This window comes from Polyodon spathula, chromosome 15 (genome assembly GCF_017654505.1).
Source record: "Polyodon spathula isolate WHYD16114869_AA chromosome 15, ASM1765450v1, whole genome shotgun sequence".
Lineage (NCBI taxonomy): Eukaryota > Metazoa > Chordata > Actinopteri > Acipenseriformes > Polyodontidae > Polyodon > Polyodon spathula.
In genome coordinates, this window is record NC_054548.1 from 32,293,374 (window position 1) to 32,315,222 (window position 21,849).

The 21,849-nt window shown below is 37.7% G+C and overlaps 1 protein-coding gene across 3 annotated transcripts in view; it reads right to left on the bottom strand.

Annotated features, from left to right (window-relative positions):
* LOC121327925 (homeobox protein PKNOX1-like) overlaps positions 1-21,849 on the bottom strand; it is a 109,419-nt gene that overhangs the window by 27,969 nt on the left and 59,601 nt on the right. For all 3 annotated transcript variants that reach the window (XM_041272280.1, XM_041272278.1, XM_041272279.1), the window contains exons 3-6: positions 14,637-14,743; positions 14,249-14,420; positions 12,413-12,583; positions 4,335-4,449 (exon numbers count right to left, since the gene is read on the bottom strand). In XM_041272280.1, coding sequence (XP_041128214.1) covers positions 4,335-4,449; positions 12,413-12,583; positions 14,249-14,420; positions 14,637-14,743 — 565 coding nt within the window. The remainder of the gene's footprint in view (positions 1-4,334; positions 4,450-12,412; positions 12,584-14,248; positions 14,421-14,636; positions 14,744-21,849) is intronic.

Consider the following 21,849-nt stretch of genomic DNA (forward strand, 5'->3'; position numbering starts at 1 on the left):
CAACTTTGTTTGTTTTAATGCGATGGGTGGGCCTGTTTCTGTAAGCAAAGTTATTTTAAACGGTACTAGTTTACTTTTCATTTATGTGAATTAATAATCTGTGCAATTACAATACATCCATGAGGTACCAGCATAGTCAAAGCTACGAATCTACAGCTTTAACCTAAAAGCTTTATTTATAAAACGGAATGTTTGGATACTGCACGCTGATTGGCTGTTGATGATTTTTTACTGTGCGGTATTTTGCCGAAGCACAGTTCAATTAATAAATTATCAATACAAACATATTAAACTCGCAAAAAAATACATTGTTGTGAGAAGTCTCTAGTCTTTAAAGTTTTAAAAAATGAGTGACACTCCTTTTGTCAGGCATGACAGTGGACAAGTGGCTAGAATAAAAAGAAAAAATAAAAAGCAAGAGATAAAAACATTTATCAAGTCAACAACTTATTGAAACAGAAGAAAACAAAAATGCTTTGGCAGCTGGTGTTTTTTTATTGATTTAATGACATATAAATAAATGGTAAATCGACTTAAAAACTGTTTGTCTTGAAAATCTGAATAGTCTATGTTTCAGTGTGTAATTCGGCTGGTCAAGAATACTGAATTGTGCTATGTTCTCCTCGGTGCTGGTCTCAATCACTCCGTAAACAGTGCTGACAAAGCACAATGATGGCCTGTTAGTAACCAAGCATTTAAAAATGGCAATAATTAATTTTTGTATTAGCGTCTCCAGGTCAGTAGTAATGCGTGATTAGTGAACTTGGCCTCATTTTTGTATCTTCATTATCTCCAAAAAAATAAAAAATACTGTCATTTTTAACTGCTTGGTCACTAACACTGCTAACACAATATTTTAGATAAAGACACTATTTTTTATTGCGTCAGTTTTATAGGCAGAACACTCCAGGGCTTATGTGTCGTGTTGCTTTGCTTTGTGCCTCCAACCCAACTACAGCAGTATGTTAATGCAACACAACGCACGCCCTGTAGTGTTCCCTTACTTTACAAGCTGCTGTGCTGTGTGCAAGGATGCTCAATACATGAAAACTCCGTATTAATATATTTCAGACACTTCAAACTATTTTTTTTTTTTTTTTTAACTTGGAGATATTCTCTATGTATGCATTTTCTGAGTTTTTAAGGCCTATAAACTATGCTGCCACTTCCTTCACGTAATTATGTAACCTTTCCACAGACCACCTGAAGGGAGCCGGTGGACCACCAGTTGTCTGAGGACCACAGATTGAGAACAACTGCCCTAACCTACATGTTTTAATGAAAAAAATACATCTTAAGCTGAAAGTTTTGTAATTAAAAAAAGCTGTTGTTGAGTCTGTCGAGGCTGTTGAATTACTCTATGTAGACCTAATGAAAAAATAAATAATGGTGCTAAACTCACTAAAACAGCCAAATGAAAGTGTTAGTTGAGGTCCCAAACCATTGCGAAACTGGAATAAGCAGGATACTCCTGACAAAATCTGGAAGCTGCTTTAACTCATATGCTTTTATGATCAGTTTATTTTTTTTTAAGGTAGCTTTATTTACTGTGCATGTATTGAAATTAGTTTTGTTTGTCTGATTTTTGTTGCTGCATTCTCTCAGCATAATGATTGAAGTGTGATGGTCTTCCATAGACTCATTCACATTATAGTAAATTTAAATTAGAAGTATTTCCTCACCAGAAACTATTTTAAAGTCCTGCCAAACATCTTTGTCGCTTGAAGCCACCATGTTGATTAAATCATTTCAATTCTCAAAGCCATGACCAGCAGTTCTACTCAAATATGATTTTCTATGGCTACAACAAGGGTATAACAGGAAAATAATAAACACAAAAGTTAAATGTTTCTTAATAGAATATTTTATTTATCTACATTGTACCGTGATGCAATACTACTGTATTGAGCATATTTATCACCAGGGATCATAGGAATCTGTTTGCTGTGGAATAACGTGGAAAAACACAAATTTGCAATGCTGTCGGAGAATTTATAGATGTACACTTGGGTCGGGGCAAAAAACATGCAAGGCTTTTTCTGTTTGTTTGATAACCAAATCAATACACTTATCATATATAATCATCAATACAGGCAATTTTCCTTTAAACGTACGTAAACATATTTGTTCAATAAAACTGCTTCTGGTGTACATCGTTCAAGGTTGAACGAAGCACACTGTCACATTCATGTTGAAACGTAGCTGCAGTTTACTTCAATTTCCAGTGCATTGTTAAGACTGAACAAGCTGCTTAAAGATGCCGAAAACGATAAGGTCGGGTCACGAGTTTGGCAATAGCCATCCAGATAAAAAAGACTAACTCAAAGACAAACTGGTACGAATATTTTTTTTTTTAATTTTACAAAGGAGTACATAGAACATAAGAAAGTTTACAAACGAGAGGAAGCCATTCGGCCCATCTTGCTCGTTTGGTTGTTAGTAGCTTATTGATCCCAGAATCTCATCAAGCAGCTTCTTGAAGGATCCCAGGGTGTCAGCTTCAACAACATTACTGGGGAGTTGATTCCAGACCCTCACAATTCTCTGTGTAAAAAAGTGCCTCCTATTTTCTGTTCTGAATGCCCCTTTGTCTAAACTCCATTTGTGACCCCTGGTCCTTGTTTCTTTTTTCAGGCTGAAAAAGCCCCTTGGGTCGACTCTGTCAATACCTTTTAGAATTTTGAATGCTTGAATTAAGTCGCCACGTAGTCTTCTTTGTTCAAGACTGAACAGATTCAATTTTTTGTGTTTAAAGTAAAATGGTAAGTGTGTTTATATTATTGATTGATGGCACTGGTGAGCTTGTAATTTCCTTAGAATTTAAAAGTGTACCAATAAATGCTTCCTGTGTCAACTGTTATTCAATAGTACTGTTTTTTTTTATCTTTTAACGTGACGAGGGGACCTCAATTGTCGCCTTATTTAAGCAGCAGTACCTTTTCATTTTCATTATCTTTGAAATATCTGCATATTCCATATTGAAGTATAAACAGTGTTCTGCATTTTCGGTTTTTATCTTTAGAAACAAATTCCCAGGATTTTTTACAGTTTACATGTGGAAAATGATGCTTAGCAGTTCTGGTTTCTAATTTAATTTAAGTTTAATGTCCCTGGAATGTTTGATGAAGCACAATCTGTGCAAGTAGAGGCTATTTTACCAAGTTAGCTGGTAATCTGCTGGTTAATCGCTGTGCTGATGGAAATAGTATCTGCAGAAGGTATGCACATAACATCAGCACAAGTCAGGTTTTTTGCTTTGAAATCATAAAAAGAAAAGAAAATTGACAGAACTGGACCATGCCATCGAGAGACAAGTCAAAAACCACGCTGGACATTTCCATCAATGTGTTTCGTAACTAAAGCATCATCATTTTCTGTCAAATATTTATGACTAAGGTTGTCCGCGTTAGGCAGTGTTTTAGCTGATGGACAGTATGTCGCACAAAGTTACCAATACATACCACTCTGCAATAAACAGTGTCTGTCCAGCAAAGCACAGCTCTCTGACAAAGTTTATTAAAGCATGTGTAAAAGCTGCAGAAATTGATTGCTTGTCTCTCAGTTCACTTTCTTGTTTTAGTTTAATGTGCCACTTAATTTCAGTATGTTATTTTATTCTGTCAGTGCAAACATGTACCTCAATGCAGCAGTATTTGTAACGAGATGCATCCTCTGCCTCATCTGGCCCACTACTGCTATTTGGCTTTTTGTATACTTTTTTTTATGTTTTCTCCCCATTCCTCATCAACTAAAAACATTATATTTTCATGTAAGTATTTCAGTTTAGTTTTTGATAAAACTAGTTACTACGTCCAGCACCACAATGATCAGACTTTAATTGACTTTAAGTGATAATGTGTTTGTGAACCAATGTGCGATGTTTGAACATCATTTGATCCTCTGACGTCTAAACGTACCTACTGTATGCTAGGTTGTAATGTAAGTCTGATTATTACAATGTCGGCAAAATAAAACAGCATTTTAATCTAAATACTGTGTATTTCCTACAAAATAGTACTGGGAAAATATTAAATAGTAGACAAAAAATCAGGTATAAAATTAGTAAAAACCGAGGTTCAGTAAAAAAAAAAAAAAAAAAAAAAAAAAAAATCCTGTCATTTTTCGGTAAAATTCGGAATAAACCACAAATGCAGAACACAAAGTATAAACTACAAGAAAATAACCAAAGTATATTCAACAGAAGAAATGGTAGTGCTACCACTAGTGGTAATACAAATGTATTAAAATAGATGCACACAACATTATGCTTTATGTGCATTTTACTTTGTTGTTCTTTTTTTCATAGCAGTTTGAATTTTCACAAAAAATCTTACCTGCAACAACTTGTGTTGGGTTAACTGTTGCAAAGGTTACATTCCCTTGCTGCAGTGCTGAAGCAGGAACCACAATTCCCTGGGGACTGAGAGTACCAGCAAAAGGGCCAGAATTCTGATGGCATAAAAACAGATGAAAAAATAAAATAAGCAATGCATGAACACTGAAACCTGAGCTTAGTCTCCTTTTTTACATGATTTTTTCTAGAAATACAATTTTGCCACTTCAATAGTCTTTTTACTCTAATTCAGCAAATACTGCATTCCAAATGTTTGATCTTCATTCAAGTCTGAAAAATCTAAAATGTAATACGAAATGTACAATAAAATTATTAATTCAGCTACTTTTATGTGTTTGATTCTATATGTTTTATACAGTTAAAACTTAAAGCAGCTTCAAAGTAAGCCTTCATCCGACTTTGGGGATAATATTTAAAAATGAATGTTTAACACCATTTTGACAGTTTTTTTTTTTTTTTTTTAAATAAAATTCAATAAATATCGAATCAAAAGTATATGATCATGCAAAATTCTTGTATACTATATTCTTACTCTGACATAACCACATCTTTGTTTGTTTAGAATCTTCTGAACAGCTGCATTTGGTTATTAAGTTGAGAGCATCACAGATGCACTCCCTAAAATCCAATTTTTCAGACTAAATTTATAAAAAAATATAAAAAAACTATTAAAGTGACATTGAATAAAAGCACTGTTGAATTTGTTAAATGTGATTACATAGTTTGTTAAGTCATTATCATAACCGTGATTCCCTGAAAAAGAAATGTAACCATTACTGAATGGGATATATTCTGTTATAGCTCGAATTACCTGAGCACTTATATCAAAGCTGCTCCTTTAAGAACCTTGTCTGCCTCAGGTGTTGACTCCTTCCCCAGAAATATCAACAGCTGTCTCATAGGGATGAGTGACATTTTCTCTTCAGGGCTGCTTGTTGGAGTGAACGCAGCGACCTTGAAGAGTGGTTACTTTTCTATTTCAGGGAACCAGGGTTATGATAATAAACTAACATTCCCTTTGAAGTATGCAATGTAACTATTCCTGATGTGCTAAGAAAGACCGATGACATACGGTCTACAGTATGGTGAGGGAGGGTCCTCGTACAGTGTATATATTGCAAGGTTATACTGAGTAACCGTAGCATTTAAACGCCAGACGTTCAATTAAGGTGTGTGGCTAACTACCCCAGGACTTAAAGTGGAACACAATGAAGTGTGTTAAAAGTGTGATCCCAAAACCAGGGTTCTGCTGTGCTACGACATTCAGTCGGTAGAATCTGGTAAAAGTATGAGGCTGGCCCATACTGCAGGTTTGAAAATGTCTGAGACAGATGCGCCCTGAAATAATGCCCAAGTTGCAAGGCAAGAGGTTGCAAAAACTGACAGGCTTTTGGAGTTGAAAATGCTTGCATTTCACCTACACACTTGGCGGAAGCAACAGCAAGCAGGAAAGCTTTGTAAAACGTAGGGGCTTGAAAGGTAGTCTTGTAAGCGTATCCAGCTGCAGGCCTGCTGGGTCTGGATGCCCGTGACAAGAAAGAGTCACTGGCACGGCTGTTGCTTACCAGGAAGTGAGACTCAAACACAGAAAGCGATGCCAGTGCGCACGTTTAATAATAATAATTCTAATAATAATACACAAAAGACAAGAACAAAACAAATGGCACAAGGGCCAAAACAAAAGGGTATAAAAACACATACATTACTACAGGACAAGATACTGAAGTAAATACATCAACAAGACAAGACAGCATGTAAAATGAAAACCTCCACGTCTCATCAACATCAAATCCAACACTTAGCAAGCTAACACCCGTGATCACCTTATTTGTACACACGTTTTGGCAGGGAGGATTGTAACTCCCTCCATGCCACCCAATAACACACACACACCCAGAATCTCCTGTGTTTGGCTCAGAAGGTCACGACAGGCTGGCAACTCTCACAGCTGATTGTACAGGAGCTGTGCCAGTGATGCAAACCAGTAACTCCTGGGCCACTTCGAACCTACTAACAGTGCCAGAGCCCGGCTTTGCCTTTCCTTCTTCACGTACAGTGGAAACAGCGGTAATAACAATATAGGAAAGTTTACAAACGAGAGGAGGTCTTGCTCGTTTGGTTGTTAGTAGCTTATTGATCCCAGAATCTCATCAAGCAGCTTCTTGAAGGATCCCAGGGTGTCAGCTTCAACAACATTACTGGGGAGTTGATTCCAGACCCTCACAATTCTCTGTGTAAAAAAAGTGCGTCCTATTTTCTGTTCTGAATGCCCCTTTGTCTAATCTCCATTTGTGACTCCTGGTCCTTGTTTCTTTTTTTTCAGGTCAAAAAAGGCCCTTGGATCGACATTGTCAAGATAAAGACATTTTTGAGTAATGGCGATGGTGGAAAAGCATAGAGCAGAGTCTTGGGCCGCTCTCCAATAGGGAATACCAGTGGGGAGCATGGGTGGACTTCTGAGTCGCGAAGAGATCTATCTCCATGCACCAGAAATTCTCCCAGGTGAGGTTCACAAGCTCCGGGTCAAGTCGCCATTTCAAACTGTTGGAGCCACCTCTAAAAGAAGGTGTGTTGCCCAATTCCTCACCCCTGGCAGGTGAACTGCTCTTACTGAAAGCAGGTGTTAGTGAGCACATAGCAAAAGTTTTCAGCCAACACAACTGAGACCAGGAGACTGCCCTGGTAGTGCTGGTCAACCAGTGTCTCCGTTGTATCTCGCAGGAAAAGTGCTGCAGGGCCAGATGAACTGTCAACATCTCAAAAACATTTATGTGAAGACCCTCCCATAACCCACATGCCCTGCAGACAGTGCCCCAACCTAGGTTGGAAGCATAAGAACATAAGAAAGTTTACAAAACGAGAGGAGGTCATTCAGCCAATCTTCCTCGTTTGATTGTAGTAGCTTATTGATCCCAGAATCTCATCAAGCAGCTTCTTGAAGGATCCCAGGGTGTCAGATTCAACACATTACTGGGGAGTTGATTCCAGACACACATGATTCTCTGTGTAAAAAAAGTGCCTCCTATTTTCTGTTCTGAATGCCCCTTTGTCTAATCTCCATTTGTGACCCCTGGTCCTTGTTTCTTTTTTCAGGTCGAAAAAGTCCATTGGGTCGATATTGTCAATACCTTTTAGAATTTTGAATGCTTGAATTAGGTGTGTGCGTGGAGTCTTCTTTGTTCAAGACTGAATAGATTCAGTTCTTTTAGCCTGTCTGCATATGACATGCCTTTTAAACCCAGAATAATTCTGGTCGCTCTTGTTTGCACTCTTTCATTTCTTTGAGTACTATTGGGAGGATCTCATCCGGCCCAGGGGATTTGTTTATTTTAAGAGCTCCTAGTCCCTTTAACACTTCTGCCTTGGTTATGCTAAAGTTATTTAAAACTGGATAGGAACTGGTTGACATGTGGGGCATGTTGTTCCTATCCTTCTTTGTAAAAACTTGTGAAAAGTAATCATTTAATATATTTGTTGTTTTTTTCTTCATCTATGATTTTGTCATTTGTATCTCCTAGACAGTTAACCTCCTCTTTGAATGTTTTCTTGTTGTTGTAATATTGGAAAAACATTTTGGAATTGGTTTTAGCCCCCTATTTCTCTCTTGGCTACTAACTTCCTTTAGACTTGCGTTTGCAGTTCCGTGTATTTTTTCTGCGTACTTTGTTTTTGGTCCCTTTTTAACGCTCTGTAAAGTGCCTTTTTCGCTGAGTATTTTATTTAATTGATCTATTAAACCATTTTGGCAATTTAGTTTTACATTTAGATTTTCTGGCACCACTGCTCTCTAAAAAGAACATTACTGTCCGTCTGAAGTTCGCCAAAGAGCACACAGATGATCCACATGACTTCTGGAACAATGTTCTCAGGACAGATGAGTCAAAGGTAGAACTTTTTGGCCTCAATGAGAAATGTTATGTTTAGTGAAAACCAAAAACACTGCGTTTGAATAGAAGAACCTCATCCCAACCATCAAGCATGGTGGTGGGAGTGTGATTGTTTGGGGCTGCTTTGCTGCCTCAAGACCTGGACGGTTTTCCATCATTGAGAAAACCACGAATTCTGCATTCCATCAGAAGATTCTAGAGGAGAATGTCAGGCCATCCATCAGTGAGCTGAAGCTGAAGGTAAGTGGATCATGCATGCACAATAATCCTAAGCAGATCTACAAAAGAACTGCTGCAGAAGAAGAAATTCAGTGTTTTAGAATGGCCTAGTCAAAGTCCGGACCTAAATCCCATGAAACGAGCTGTCAATGCAAGGAAGCCCTCAAATGTCACAGAGTTGAAGCAGTTCAGTAAGGAGGAATGGGCCAAAATTCCTCAAAAACGATGCGAGAGACTGACCAACAGTTACAGGAAACGCTAGTTGAAGTCATTACTGCTCGAGGGGTGCCACCAGTTGTGGACAAATAAATGTTGAAAAAGTATCATGTTTTTGTGTGATTTGTTTAATCAGGTTATCTTTATGTATTATTAGGACTTAGATTAAGCTCTAATAACATTTTAGGTTTGAAATATGTGAAAATCACACACACACACACGCACACGTACAGGTTGCTTGCAAAAGTATTCAGACCCCTGACCAATTCTCTCATATTACCGAATTACAAATGGTACATTGAAATTTCGTTGTTTGATATTTTATTTTTAAACATTGAAACTGAGAATCAATTATTGTAAGGTGACATTGGTTTTATGTTGGGAAATATTTTTAAGAAAAATAAAAAAACTAGGACACAATTACCTTACCATTGGCCTCCACCTGTGAACCAGTTGCTGTCACATTTTCTGGATAAAAACCCCGCTGTTGAAGGATCATTGGTAAGGCTGTGAATCTGAAGGAAAATGAAGACCAAAGAGCATTCTACAGAAGTTAGAGTAAATAAAGTAATAGAAATGCATAGATTAGGGAAAGGGTACAAAATAATATCCAAGTGTTTGGATATCCCAGTGAGCACAGCTGGATCAATAATCAGGAAGTGGAAGCTGCATCACACCACCCAGGCACTGCCAAGAAAAGGCCGTCCCTCAAAACTCAGCACTCAAACAAGAAGGAGACTTGTGACAGAAGCCACTGAGAGGCCAACAATCACTCTGAAGGAGCTACAGAGTTCAGTGGCTGGGAGTGGAGTAATGGTGCACCAGTCAACCATATCAAGAGCATACCAAGATAGAGCTTTTTGGCCAAAACTCAAAGCGCTATGTGTGGCGCAAACCTAACACTGCCCATGCCTCAAGACACACCATCCCTACAGTGAAGTATGGCGGGGGCAGCATCATGCTGTGGGGATGCTTCACATCAGCAGCGGCTGGGCATCTTGTTACAATTGAAGGAAGAATGGATGGAGTAAAATACAGGAAAATACTGCAAGAGAATCTGCTTCAGTCCGCTAAAAAACTGAAGCTTGGGAGGAAATTCACCTTTCAGCAGGACAATGATCCCAAGCACAAGGCCAAAGCAACATTGGAATGGCTCAAGAACAAAAAGGTGAATGACCTACAGTGGCCCAGTCAAAGTCCTGATCTCAATCCCATTGAGAATCTGCAGCGCTATTTGAAAATTGCTGTCCACAACCGTCGTCCAACCAACCTGAACAACCTGGAGCAAATCTGCCAAGAAGAATGGGCCAAAATCACTCCAACACTGTGTGCAAAGCTGGTACATACTTACCCCAAAAGACTTAAAGCTGTTATTGCAGCGAAAGCTGGCTCTACCAAATATTAATGTGTGGGGGTTGAATACTTATGCAAGCAAGATATTTCAGTTTTTTATTTTTCTTAAAAATATTTCCCAACATAAAACCAATGTCACCTTACAATAATTGATTTTGAGTTTAAGTGTTTTAAAATAAAATATCGAACAGAATGAAATTTCAATGTACCATTTGTAATTCAGTAATATGAGAGAATTGGTCAGGGGTCTGAATACTTTTGCAAGGCACTGTATATATATATATATATATATATATATATATATATATATATATATATATACATACACACAGTACCAGTCAAAAGTTTGAGTATACTTGCTGGAAACAAGGTTTCTTTCATAATTGACAATGTTTTACGTCGTATACATTTCTGTAAATACGTGAAAATGAAAACACATGTTACAATATACAAAACAAAACATAAGGAGTATCAAAGCAATGTTCAAGAAAATTGAAAATTGTCTCTAAATCTTGGATTTCTCAAAATAGCCACCCTTTGCCTTAATAAACAGCCTCACAAACACGAGGCATTCGGTTAACAAGTTTCAGCAGGAAATCACCCGACATGTCTTCCCAGCTCTTCTGCAGCAATTCCCAGAGATGTAGGGCACTTGTGGGTAGCTTTGCTTTGACTCTTCTGTCCAGTTCGTCCCATACAAGTTCTATGGGATTGAGGTCTGGAGACTGGGCAGGCCAGGTCATTAGATTGAGTTGTCCTTCACTTTCCTTCTTCGCCAGATAGTTCTTGCACAACTTTGAGATTTGTTTCGGGTCATTATCATGCTGAAGAATGAAGGACTGCCCAACTAGCCGTAATCCTGATGGAATGGCATGCCTCTGAAGTATGCTATGATAGTCATGCTGCTTGAGCTTGCCATGGACTTGGTAAAGATCACCAACACCAGCAAAGCAACCCCAGACCATGACACTGCCTCCTCCATGCTTGACAGTGGGAACCACACATGCAGAACTCATGCGCTCACCCTCTCTATGTCTTACAAATACTCGGCGGTTGGACCCAAATATTTCAAATTTTGACTCATAGGTCCATAAGACCGGCTTCCACTCCTCAAACGTTCAGTTTAAGTGTTTTTTGGCCCAGGCAAGTCTCTTCCTCTTATTCTGCATTCTTAACAATGGTTTCTTTGCAGCAATTCTTCCAGTTAGGCCAGCTTCACGCTACCTCCTCTGAACAGTTGATGTTGAAACATCTGTACTTTTAGTAGCATTTAGCTGAGCTTGTATTTCGGGGGCAGTTAATCGCCAGTTTCACAGACTTGTGACTCGAATTAACTTGTTCTCTGATTCTGAGGTCACCCTTTGCCTGCCTGACCTTGTTCGGTCCTCACGAGTGCCAGTTTCTTCAAATCGTTTGGATGGTCTTGGCCACAGCAGTTACAGACACTTGCAAAGTTCTTGCGATTTGTCTTAAAGATTGACCTTCATTTCTTAAAGTAATTTTTTCTTTGCTTAACTGAGAGTATTTTGCCATTTTCTGCTTACATTCTGGAATGACAAACTTGTGCCTATGCTACCTATATTTATAGTAATCATGGACCCTCCCCTGTTAACAATAATTGGTGACAAAAGGTTAATTAGGTAACATGCTAGTTAACTCAGAGAACATCTAACAAAGACACTGTTATACTGAGGCCAGTGTTCTAACACCGTGTTATACACAGTTCAGACTTTTAACTGACTTGGGCTTCAGACTGAAATCCCCTTGCTTTGGGTGACCATTTCATTGAAATTGACAAGATTTACATTTTCATTTAAAAATAAAATTTTTGAATGCAATTCACTTATGATTATCAGCTTATATAAGTACACATATCATATAATGAAATATTAAGTGTTTATAGACAAGTTTATACAGTTAAAAGCATAGATAATCATGAAAAACCTGGTTTCAAGCAGGTGTACTCAAACTTTTGACTGGTACTGTGTGTGTGTGTGTGTGTGTGTGTGTGTGTGTGTGTGTGTATGTGTGTGTGTGTGTGTGTGTGTATATATATATATATATATATATATATATATATATATATATATATATATATATATATATATATAAAAATGAAAAAAATCAGACACAAAGACAAATCCTAAATTAAAAGTTAGATGCAACATCAAGGATACCATGCACCAAGACCTTTTGATGATCAAAGTTTGCAGTGTTAGGTTAGACCTGTAACTACAAAACTGTTTAAAGCGTAAATTAGAAAACATGTTGGTAAATAGTTGATACATTTGTTTTGAGACAATCAGCTTAACAACTGTATCCATGGGATCACTATTACAACATGACATCATTATAAAAGTGCACAAATGTACACACAGCTTACCTGTGACTGTACAGGCGAATAAGGACTGCCTGGATCTCCACTTAGCAATGTTTCACTATTCATTTTCGTCTTCAGACAGGCAATGTAGCGACTACAGAAGTCTTTACAGAGGTCATTCACTTTTTCCAATTCTAGCAGATGTATGCGCAGGACCTGAATAGCTTTCACCATCTACAGGGGAAACAGATCATATCACATTTAACAAGCATTTTCAAATTTGTGTAAGTTTAGACATTATTTTTTGCATTGTCTATGGGAAAGCTCTACATACTTATTGAACCTAGCAGGGGTGCAAACAATACCTCTCCATCACAGTCTGCATCATCAGGGATTTTGCATCACAACGTGTTTACAGAATGAGAAAAAAAACATCCCTTCGATAAATTTTCCAATACTCAAGCTCATATGGATTTGAGCTTTCATAACTTTAAAATCAGGTCAAATGGATTGTAGAGCTGTACCACTGCAATCTGTGTGTTCTATCTGCTTGTACTGTTTACAGTGAAGTTGCTGTCACTATCACAACTTGCAACCACAAACCGATCTATGATACCTGGACCTATGACATACTGATCTATAACATAAAGCAAGGAAAACTTCAAATCAGTTGCAATGTGGAAATGAGTGTAAAATGCTGCAGATGTTAGCTTCATATACAAGCTGTATTACTATTTATTTCCTAGTGGTCTCTATGCCAGTCAAGTCTTCTTGTAAAATCAACCTGTATTTCTCGAGATGAATGTGATGTTTGTGTGGTGTTTATCATTTTTAAATGGTAAAGTTGCACAACTAGTCAGTCACACATTTTGCCAGAGATATGTGTATTTAGTGTTACAAGTAAAAAAGCCTGAATCTCAAATGGTTTATCTATCAATAAATAAATAAATAAATAGATAGATAGATAAATAAAACAGAGCTTCCTGGAATTGTGCGAGGATGCTTAAAAGACACATTTTGGGGAGAAACAGGAACATAACTCTGTGTTATGTTTTATCATTTTAATCTGCTTTCTTTACATCTACAATTAACTAACATAAGTGGCAGCCCTAAACTTCAATTTTAATGCAGCTACAAACTCATATGGTGACAAAGAGAGTTGTCAAAATCTGTAGTGTCACATTAATAGAATGGTGCAAACAGACAAATGGATCATACTTTCTTCTTTACTTTTCTTTACCTCTTCCCGCAGCACTATGAATGTGCCCAGAGAGTCAGTGCAGGTCTCCTGTTACAACCCCATTAAAACTTAACAAAAATATTTTTAGATATAAGGATGTTTTAACAGGAAAACATGTATCAGTCTTAATTTGTATTTTTATTTTGTAAGATGATGATCTTGCACAGACATTTAACATGGCAGAAGGATAAAGAGAAGACTATTTTTGATGATATCTAGGTAAACACATTTCCAACTTCATAAGGACACTCTTTACCAAAATAATTGACAGTATCACAAACTGGATATATACAGTGTCACTTGTCCATACGTACCTTCTGTGCACATGTCTATTTACATTTTTACTTGTACACATTGTGGCTGTAGGTCAAGGTAATCAACTTTTGATTACCTCATGAAACATAATAGACATGATTGTCAACTGTTCCTTTTTTACTACTCCAAGTAATTAACCTTTTAAATTATTAGATATCTTATGTTTTTCCACAAAAAGCATTTTTTGGTTTTCTACATATTTTTCTTTTCAGTAAACACCATAAAAAACTAAAAACAATCATATTTGCACTAAAATAACTACAGAATGGAGACACCTACAATAAATATGAATATCAACTTCTCTTCTTAGATATCATTTTATTTAAAGGTGACCTTGCACTTACCAAATTATCTAGATCTGGATCTTCACTGAAAAATGCCTTTCCTTCTTTTTCCTGTATCCTGACAAAGTTTTCAATGTCCACATCAAAACTGGCAGAAGTAATACACTCTGAGCCCTGGGTTGACTGCTCACATTTCTCAAAAAGTAATGCCAACAATGGAAAGAGAGGATGCCTGGTAATAAACAGAATATCAAACAAGTTATAGTACACAAAGCGCATTGTGATTTGCTGTGGAGATGTTTTGTCTAACCTGACTAGAAACAACTAAGGTGTGATGCTTCTGGTCCATTTGAAGCAAACACCTTAATTGGTGCAAACTTTATATCCCACGTTAACATTAAGTAACAAAATAGATAACGTTCACATTCCTGAAATCCCAGTATTGCACCTGTATATTGCTTCTTTATCAGCATCCATTGGTGTCTGTGGTTCGGCAGGGGCTGGGCTGCCACCCCCAGGACTGGCTTCAGCATCTGCCTGTGTAATAACTTGCATCTGGGGGAAGGAAGGAAACAAACAGAGATGAACACTGTATGATGTAGCAAGCTTATAAACTTGTGAAATACTTTGAAAGACGGAGGACTTGCATAACATTGAAATTGCCAGAATGCTGGTGTGACTTGGCTGTTACATAAAACACTGTGAGAAATACAAAATAATAAATTTGTTTAAATGTGTCCATAGTTTAGTTTAGTTTTCTCCCCTTGAATTGGTGGTTAGAGTATAGTACTGGTTGTTATACATTTTCAAAATAGTACATCTTGAGGATTGTTAGATCCTCTGTTCTAGTTAGGATATCCCAGAGAGCCAAACAAAAAATAAAAAAAATTCCCGCCAAAAATTATACAAGAAATACAAAAACAAAGGAACTATTGTGTAGGTTAAGCTAATACAAGGTGAAGTGCCTTCAGTGCACTGACTTACAGTTAGTACAGTTACCTGGACCTACCAGCCGGCCAATTCATGGTTTTTTTTTTACCCTACCCATATAGAAACGTGTGATCCAGCTACTTTTTAATATGGTTCTGGATCTCGGTTCTATCTTGGGATGCACTGAATCCAGGATTCGGTTTCAGATTTGACCCGAATACCTACTTTTTGAGCAGGGTTCGGATTCGGCTGAATCCTACATCCGTACATCCATTTTAATATATCCCTCCAATGTGTGCAGTTCCTCTTTAAATAAATAAAACACATCCGATATCCGGTATTGAATGTAACTGTTGTACAGTATTTAATAGCAAGAACATGTTTTATGAACTCTGTCGCAGCTCTCAACTCTCTAAATTACTGGTGGCCAACGCACTAAACACACACAGCTGCTGAATGCAAACCTCTGTATGCAACAGCACCTTTTCATGGAGTAAAGTTATGCAGTAAACCTGTAATACATAGGAACAGCAAACTGATGTAGACTTTTGTGCTTTGTTGCTTTGCCTGTCAAATGTGTTCTAGAGATTATACTGAGATAAAAAAAAATAATTGGTGCACAGAAATATACATTTTTTGTAACTTTACAACTGTCAGATGCACAAGACGTTGTTGGACAACATATGCTTTAGTAAATTACATTTTATGTTATTGCAATGTGCCAATACAAGTTGAACATTTGGGAACTGCTGTGTTTTATTAAAATATTTTAAAACTATTTCATAGCTTATTTGATGTATGTTACGCACATAGGTTGAAACGTCACTAATGAAAATAGTGGGTTATGGCCAGTGGTGAAGTCCTAAATCTTAAAGTACCGAAACGCCAATTAAAATATAGATTTTTCTAACACAAATGACTGGAATTGAGAGGAACGATAGTTCCTCGTACAAGTTAGAAAAACATGTTTGAAACTACCATGAGTCTCTATACAGCTCCAAGAGTTTTGGTATTTTCACCATGTTGCAGCAGCAAAACTAAATCACTTAGAATTACCATCTGTAAAAAAAAGTGTAAATACCTCTTTTACACAATGAGATATAAGTCGTCAAACTAAGGTAAAATTGTTAGTCTTCTTCCTCTTCCATTTACTTTTTTAAGCGTGTAGTGACTATTCAAACAGAAAAGCTAAATAACTGGACATCTACCAATCATGTGATTCCACACGTTGGTCAAGGTCAAAATAAAGCAGGGAACGCAAGCAGTTTGATATCCACACCATTTATATTAAACAATGTATTTATGTTTTAGAACAGCATATCTCGCAGAAAAAAAAAATATATATATATTTTTTTTTTTTTTTTTAATTACTGTGGTTGAACTTGCAACATGAAGAGTACACAGCTTTAGCCCGCTGCGCCACCTGGAAGTTGTTGAAATGAGTAAATTTTTTAAGCTTACATCCATGCCTGATCAGCTTTTGCTGAAAATTTAGAATGTAGTACGCCGGGCAAATTGTTCCCCTAAGTACTGATCTAGGATCAGTGAGAGAAACAAAAAACAAAAAATACCTTGTCATTAAGTCCTAATAGTGGGAAGGCAAACTGTACCTAATTCTACCTAACCAAACCCTAACCCTAACTTTAACCTTAGCCATAACCTTGTACTATTATATTCTGAAAATCGTTTTCTGTGTTTTTCTCTCATTGACCCTGGATCAGTACTCGAGGGAACAATTTGCCTGCACTGAATATAGTTCCTTGTTTAACACTAGAACCACAGGGTTTATGCTACTACCTAGAACCGCCAGCAGTAGCCATTTTCACAGGTACATTTTAAACAGCTTCGATATAAAAATGATATGCAAACTATCAGATACAACTCCAAATATTTATTTATGAACATTATATCTATCATTTGCATAGCAGAAACACATATTGTGTAACCAGCTGTAAACTGGTTATATGTAGACCTACATACAGAACTGTAAAATCAAAATCATTACTTATAAAAAAAGAACATAACTCCGTTCACATTGTGTAACAGGAATGTGCATTCAAGGAAACATACTTCAAAATAGCCCCCATATTAGCACAATCCACACAGATGTAACGCTTATCAGCTTGTCGTGTGCATTTACCAATACTGCTCTTTCACACTGGGCATTTGCATTTGCATTTAGTTACCTGTCATTGTTTTCTTTTGCATGTGTCACTTGATGCGCACTGTATACAGGTTGAGCTGCGTTTCTCTGCCGCTTTGTAGCTTTCTGACTGAAATGTTTCTGCCAAAGCTCCATGGCTAGCATCATAAGATGATATTGTCCACTGTGCATACACTGTACAAAATGAAGAAATTGACGGCTGCCATGTCCAGTACATTGTAAGATACAGCAACTGGACACCGGTGATTGCTTTCACGGAGAACTCTCTTCTTGCTTTGTTTACTGTTCCAACTAGGCTGTGTTTTTTTTTTCTTCAACTGTTTTGCTAATTACAGTGAAATAAAAATTGTCATTGGTAACGTTCATCACTTTTCCTAAGCACGGTTACATCAGCCTAAGTATCACATTGCCACCCAGTCTCTGACCAGCTGGACGAGTTTCATTTTTGCACAGGTAGGGGTATGGTCCGCTGCCAGCCAAAACCTGATCCCAAATTTGACAGGCTTGTTTGACGTGTATTGTGTCCACTGACACCGTGCTTTTGTTAGAAACAGCTGCTTGTCCATGTATTGTTTTACGTTTAGCTTGAAACAGGCAATGCTGTTTTCAGTGAAGTCGTTACAAATTCCTGCTGCCAATGCAAACATATCTGTAGTTGCTCTCAAATCAAAATGAAAAAATATCAAGATTTCTTGAAAAATTCTTGTAATAGTAATATTACAAGACAGCAGACTATATGCTCATGTAGACAGCCAGACGGCAGCTCTCCAAGGAATTGATGAGATTACAATACATTTGAATAACACCTATCTAGACTTCAAGAGCAATATTTTATTCAAATACATACTGCTGTAAACTCAGCAGAGATAGAGATAACAAACAGACTTGTATACATATACAACATAGCGTATTGTAGGTTATTTGACAAAAGCACGTATCGTAACACGCCGTCAAAATGAATACTTTTGCGGTTCTAGGTAGAAGTGCTTATAATGTTTTTCATTTTATTTTTGCAATTCAGACTTTCAAACGCTGTCAGGATATTTAATATATCTATTTAGAAAAAGTCAAGAACAGACAACCGCTATTCTTTAGCACACGCAGAGTATTGACAGGTACGGCTGGACTAACTCGCCGATGCCACCTATTGGCGAATGGGGTGCCGTACTCAGAGCCAGTTTTCTACATAGGTTAATGTGTAGCAGAGGATGCTGGGAGTGAGAAATATGGTAGGGGAAAGCTGAAATATTGTCGCTGTGTTTCATTACTAGCTATTGTAAAGATCCAATATTGTTAAATGCATTACAATGTAACTGTTATTACCCTTCCGGTGTTATTTGTGTAATATGTGGATGTCACCTTGAGAGGCAGAGTAGTGCTCTGGGGTGGGGAAAGGTTGTCTGTGTCTATGTGGGTGTGTGTGGTGCTGATTTGCTGTTAGCTGCATAATAAACTGCATTAAATGCGAGTTTCTTTGTATCTGTCTCCAACAATTCTCATGCTTGCTACAGTATTATAAATATATAAATAAATTAAGAAATAGCAAGCTAGAAAAATGTCATATTAATTGATTTGGGTGATGCATTTATCCACAGCAATTGACATGTATATAGCTGCGGGAGAGCAGAGCTCTGCCCTTTATAAATTGGCAGTTATGGGGTTAAATTCCCCTACCTGCCTGGGTTTATTATGTTCAGGTGGCTGGGGTTGATTAGAGTAATTAACGATCAATCAGCACCCAGCCACCTGACATAAAAGGAGGCCTCAGCTTCCTATTAGAGAGAGGAGGGAGCTGAGGAAGCAAGCTGGTGTTTGCTGTTCTGTGGTTTTTTTGTAGTTTCTAATCCAGTGAAGGCATCGCCCAGCCTGGAAACCTTTATTTTTGTAAGTCTTGTTCTGTGTCTTTCTATTTGTGCTTAAATACCTTTGTTTTGGCCCTTGTGCCCTTTTATTTTGCGTTAAATTGTTAATAAAAGTATTGTTTTTTTGAACTGCAGTCTGTTACTGGGCCTATATCCACTCGCAAGCCTATCACACTTGGTGTCAGAAGTGAGATATAGCGCCTCCAGGAGGCTCAGAGCAGTACTGCAGCGTTTTGGTTTTTTAGGATAAAAAAAATTACCCCAAAAAAACCAAAACGCTGCACAAATAGAAAGACACAGAACAAGACTTACAAAAATAAAGGTTTCCAGGCTAGGCGATGCCTTCACTGGATCAGAAACTACAAAAAAAAAAAACCAAAAAACAGTAAGCACAAACACCAGCTTGCTTCCTCAGCTCCCTTCTCTCCCTAATGGGAAGCCGGGGCCTCCTTTTATGTCAGGTGGCTGGGTGCTGATTGATCGTTAATTACTCTAATCAACCCCAGCCACCTGAACACAATAAACCCAGGCAGGCAGGGGAATTTAACCCCATAACTGCCAATTTATAAAGGGCAGAGCTCTGCTCTGCCACAATACCTATATACAAAGTACAAGGTTTATGCAAAAAATAAATAAATAAATAAATTTTAGTTCCTCATACGTGTTAGAAAAACTAGTCGGAAACTGCCGAGATTTAGTTATACAACGAGACACTAATGATCCTTCGCTTGCAGCATCTGTGGAGTAGCAATTAAAGTGCTGTGCTTCTGACTGTAGGGTTGTGAGTTCAATCACAGGTGTGGGACACATTGCTGCTGGTCCAGTTAAATATCTCAAACTGTATAAATGGGCAATGTATGTCACAACTGTAAGTTGGATAAGTGTGTCAGCTAAAAAAATAATAATATGCATGCATGGTTAGTATTTGGATGGGAGGCTGCCTTGCAATAGCAGGTACTTTAAACTTTTCTATGGAGTTTTACTAAGTGGTGTACGTCAAGGGCATATGCAGGTAAACGGTGTTTACCCACTGTGAGTTTGGGCAATATATTGTTTACACACTTCTCATATAAGGGATACAAAGTTTACTCACTTCAACTCTCCTGTGATGTGTTACTCCTGTGTTAAAGACAATGGGGCCGATTTTCCCAGGGCATGTGCAAAAGCGTGTGCGGATGCAAAGCTGTGTGCAACGCACACAAAGCTGCCCACGGTGTGCGAATCTGCAAGCTCCCGCTATTTTCCCATCAGGGCAATCAGCAGTTGCACATTCGCACATTAACGCCTCCCAATCAAATCTCGGGGGTTGAAACTTAGTCAATCACATGGTAATTAAGCACTTACATACATAAATGGTCGATACAGCGCTGCATCCGTGTGCAAAAGGGAAAATGGCTTTAGAGGGCACAGCGAACATAACGTTGAGAACAAGGAAGCAGAGACATTTAGAGAGAGATGTAGAAATTTTGTTGGAGGAGATGCAGAATCGTAGTTCAGATTTATTTTGGTTCTGGTAAAGAAGGTCCAAATTATAAGGCGGCAAAAAAAGCTTGGCAAGAGGTTGCAAAAATAATAAATTCCACTTCAACTGTTAAACGGACTTGGTCAGAATGTAGAAAAAGATAGTATGAGATTTTGTATCGTAGTAAGTCAAAATTAGCTCTCATAAACAGAGAGCGCGGCTACAGGTGGAGGACCATCAACCTCGTTGCAATTAACAGCAGAAGTGGAATGCGCTGAAGTCAATATTCCACGGGAGAGCATTGCAGGTGTGGGAAGCATGTTGGTGTAATCCTATCACACGTGTCAGGTAAGCAGCCACTTACTGTAAAACTTACTATAGATTTGTGAAACAATTGAAAACAAGTATGTTTACAGTTTGAAAGTGAGTGCACACGTCTACTTTGATTATTTTGTATCATATCCTGTGTAATCTGTAATAATAAATTATTTCATTTGGAGATCATACTGTAGATCAGATACAACATTAGCTAACCTATATGGACTGAATAATTAAAGTGACAATATAGCTACTAATACCAAATGGCATAGGCTACATACTGACTGTACTTGGTAGTATATTACAGCATCATCTGAACATCTTGGAAGCCCAACTGGAGCAGACGATTCTCAAAATGGGCCAGACCAACAAGGTCCAATTACGCCAGAAGAAGAGCATGATTCTATAGGTTCTCATTTATCAGCTGAGTCCTCCCCAGATCGTGATCGTTCACCTATAGAGGAAATGAACAATGAGGGAAAGAGGATTTGCTGAAGTGAATAAGAATTTACTATATCTAAATGAAAAACTGAATAGAATGTGCTTGTATATGGAAAGTTCCATAAAACTTATGGGGGAAAAAGTTAAAATTGAAAGAGAGAGGTCAGATCTGGAGAGAACATATTATGCATCACATTCTTCAAGGCCACCATGCACACAAGTAACCGCAGAAACAAACACAGATCCTATCCTGTTTACTTCTAATGCTTCTACTTCTTGTGCTCAAGATCAGAATGAAGCTGAGGCCCCATTACTGCTTAGAAGACCAGGGCGACCAAGAAAACGCTGAGCTGCGTTATAACAAATGTGTAATATATCTGTTTCAATATTTGCATGATTGATTTTCAACTGTTAAGCATTATTCATTTTCAGTGAAGTGCTCAGCAATGATAATGTTGCGTACATTTCTGCCACTTTCCGGAGC